Source organism: Meleagris gallopavo, unplaced genomic scaffold (genome assembly GCF_000146605.3).
Source record: "Meleagris gallopavo isolate NT-WF06-2002-E0010 breed Aviagen turkey brand Nicholas breeding stock unplaced genomic scaffold, Turkey_5.1 ChrUn_random_7180001847718, whole genome shotgun sequence".
NCBI lineage: Eukaryota > Metazoa > Chordata > Aves > Galliformes > Phasianidae > Meleagris > Meleagris gallopavo.
In genome coordinates, this window is record NW_011115327.1 from 19,211 (window position 1) to 23,180 (window position 3,970).

General features: G+C 55.5%; 1 protein-coding gene across 1 annotated transcript in view; it reads left to right on the forward strand.

The window, feature by feature from the left end:
* Window positions 1–2,180, forward strand: part of LOC100546166 (integrator complex subunit 5) — a 19,883-nt gene extending 17,703 nt beyond the window's left edge. The window contains exon 2 of the mRNA XM_019610991.2: window positions 2,076–2,180. Coding sequence (XP_019466536.1) covers window positions 2,076–2,180 — 105 coding nt within the window. The remainder of the gene's footprint in view (window positions 1–2,075) is intronic.
* Window positions 2,181–3,970: the final 1,790 nt, after the last annotated feature.

Genomic DNA, 3,970 nt, shown 5'->3' on the forward strand with positions numbered 1-3,970 from the left:
ATGTCCCCCCCACAGCCCTATATACGAGTCCATATCCCCTATATGACCCCATATCGCCCATCTGACCCCACATCCCCGCACAGCCCTATATGTGACCCCATATCCCCTATATGACCCCGTATCCCCTATATGACCCTGTATTCCCTATATGATTCTGTATTCCCTGTATGATCCCATATGCCCTATATGAGTTCATATTCCTTATATGATTCTATATCCCCCCCACAGTCCTACATGTAACCCCATATTCCCTGTATGACCGCATGTGCCTTGTATGATCCCATATCCCCTATATGATCCCATATTCCCTATATGATTCCATATCCCGTATATGACCCCATATTCCCTACATGATCTCATATTCCCTATACGATCCTATATTTCCCCCACAGTCCTACATGCAATTCCATATCCCCTATATGATCCCATGTGCCCCATACGACCCCATATCCCCTATATGATCCCATATTCCCTATATGGGGCCATATCCCCTACATAACCCCATATTCCCTATATGACCCCACATCCCCCCACAGCCCTATATATGACCCCATATCACCCATATTTCCCATATCCCCCCCCACAGCCTTATATATGAGCCCATATCGCCCACCTGACCCCATATCCCCCCCACAACCCTATATATGACCCCATATCCCCTATATGATCCCATGTCCCCCCACAGCCCTATATATGACCCCATATCACCCATATCCCCCATATCCTCCCCACAGCCCTATATATAACCCCATATCGCCCATCTGACCCCACGTCCCCCCACAGCCCTATATATGACCCCATATCCCCCATCTGATCCCACATCCCCCCACAGCCCTATATATGACCCCATATCACCCATATACCCCATATTCCCCTCACAGCCATATATATAACCCTATATCGCCCATCTGATCCCACATCCTCCCACAGCCCTATATATGACCCCATATCACCCATATCCCCCATATCCCCCCCACAGCCATATATATAACCCCATATCGCCCATCTGACCCCACATCCCCTTTTAACCCCATATCCCCCATACAACCCCACGCAACCCCGTATCTCCATATCTGTCACCCAACCCCACATCCCTCACATCCCCCACATCCGCCAGATCCCCCATACAACCCCACACAACCCCATATCCCCATACGACCCCATACAACCCCACATCCCCCATATAATCCCATATGCGTCACACAACCCCACATCCCCCACACAGCCCCACACAACTCCGCATCCCCCGCACATCCCCATATGCCCCACATCCCATATATATGGTGTAACCCTATATGCACCCCATACCACCCATGTAGCCCCGCATCCCCTATACGACCCCATACGGCCCCATACGACCCCATATCCCCCATACGACCCCATGCAACCTCATATCCCCTATATGACCCCATACGACCGCATATCCCCCATACGACTGTGTACGACCCCATATGACCCCATATTCCTCATACGACCCCATACGACCCCATATGACCCCATATCCCCCATATGATCTTATATCCCACATAAGACACCATACGACCTCATACAACCCTCTATGGCCCTATATGATTCCATGTCCCCCATACGATCCCATACGACCCCATACAAATCCATACGTCCCCCTATCCCCCATATGACCCCATATCCCCCATACAACCCTATACGACCCCTATAAGATCCCATATCCCCTGTACGACCCCATATGACCCCATATCCCCCATATGACCGCATATCCCCCATATGACCGCATATCCCCCGTAAGACCCCGTATGACTGCATACAACCCCATAGGGCCCCATAGGAGCCCATAGGAGCCCATAGGGCCCCATAAGAGCCCATAGGAGCCCATAGGAGCCCATAGGGCCCATAGGAGCCCATAGGAGCCCATAGGGCCCATAGGAGCCCATAGGAGGCCATAGGGCCCCATAGGAGCCCATAGGAGCCCATAGGAGGCCATAGGGCCCCATAGGAGCCCATAGGAGGCCATAGGGCCCCATAGGAGCCCATAGGAGGCCATAGGGCCCCATAGGAGCCATAGGGCCCCATAGGAGCCAGCTGCCCGTCTCCCGCAGGACATCGTGATCCAGCAGGACGATGAGATCCGCCTGAAGATCGTGGGGACGCGAGTGGACAAGAACGACATCGTGGGTCCCCACAGCCCCACACAGACCCCATAGCGACCCCACAGCCCTGTAGAGACCCCATAGCGACCCCACAGCCCCATACAGACCCCATAGCGACCCCAAAACCCTATAGAGGCCCCATAGCGACCCCACAGTACACACAGACCCCATAGCGACCTCACAGCCCTATACAGACCCCATAGCGACCCCACAGCCCCACAGAGACCCCATAGCGACCCCACAGCCCCACACAGACCCCATAGCGACCCCACAGTGCACACAGACCCCACAGAGACCCCACAGCCCTATAGAGACCCTATAGCGACGCCACAGTGCACACAGACCCCATAGCGACCCCACAACCATGTAGAGACCCCATAGCGGCCCCACAGTCCCACAGAGACCCCATAGCAACCCCACAGTGCACAGAGACTCCATAGTGAACCCACAGTGCACACAGACCCCATAGCGACCCCACAGTGCACACAGACCCCACAGAGACCCCACAGCCCTATAGAGACCCTATAGCGACGCCACAGTGCACACAGACCCCATAGCGACCCCACAGCCCTGTAGAGACCCCATAGCGACCCCAAAACCCTATAGAGACCCCAATGCAAACCCAAAACCCTATAGAGACCCCGTAGTGACCCCACAGTGCACACAGATCCCATAGCGACCCCACAGCCCTGTAGAGACCCCATAGCGACCCCACAGTCCCACAGAGACCCCATAGCGACCCCACAATGCACGCAGACCCCATAGCGACCGCACAATGCACACAGACCCCATAGCGATCCCACAGCCCTGTAGAGACCCCATAGCGACCCCACAGTCCCACAGAGACCCCATAGCGACCCCACAATGCACACAGACCCCATAGCAACCCCACAGTGCACACAGACCTCATAGCAACCCCACAGCCCTATAGAGGCTCCATAGCGACCCCAAAACCCTATAGAGACCTCAATGCAAATCCAAAACCCTATAGAGACCCCGTAGTGACCCCACAGTGCACACAGACCCCATAGCGACCCCACAGCCCTGTAAAGACCCCATAGCGACCCCAGAACGCACACAGACCCCATAGCGACCCCACAGCCCTATAGAGGCTCCATAGCGACCCCAAAACCCTATGGAGACCTCAATGCAAACCCAAAACCCTATAGAGACCCCATTGTGACCCCACAGTGCACACAGATCCCATAGCGGCCCCACAGTCCCATGGAGACCCCAATGTGACCCCAAAGTCCCAGAGAGACCCCGAAGTCCTATAGAGACCCCGATGTGACCCCAAAGTCCCCATAGCACCCCAGTGTGACCCCAATGACCCTATAGGGAACCCAATGTGACCCCATTGTGACCCCAGTGTCTCCATAGAGACCCCAATGACCCCATAGAGACTCCAGGGTGACCCCAATGTCCCCATTGTGTCCCTAGTGACCCTATAGGGAACCCAATGTGACCCCAATGTGACCCCATAGAGACCCACTGTGACCCCAATGACCCCATAGAGACCCCAATGTGACCCCAGTGTCTCCATAGAAACCCCGGTGTCCCCCATGTGACCCCAATGTCCCCCAATGTCCCCATGTCCCCCAGTGTCCCCAATGTCCCCAATGTCCCCATGGACCCCCAATGTCCCCCAATGTCCACCCATGTCCCCCAGTGTCCCCAATGTCCCCCAATGTCCCCAATGTCCCTCAGTGTCCCTAATGTCCCCAACATCCCCAGTGTCCCCACTGTCTCCAATGTCCCCAATGCCCCCAGTGTCCCCCAATGCCCTCCAATGTCCCCAGTGTCCCCAACGTCTCTCAGTGTCCCCAATGCCCCCGGTGTCCCCA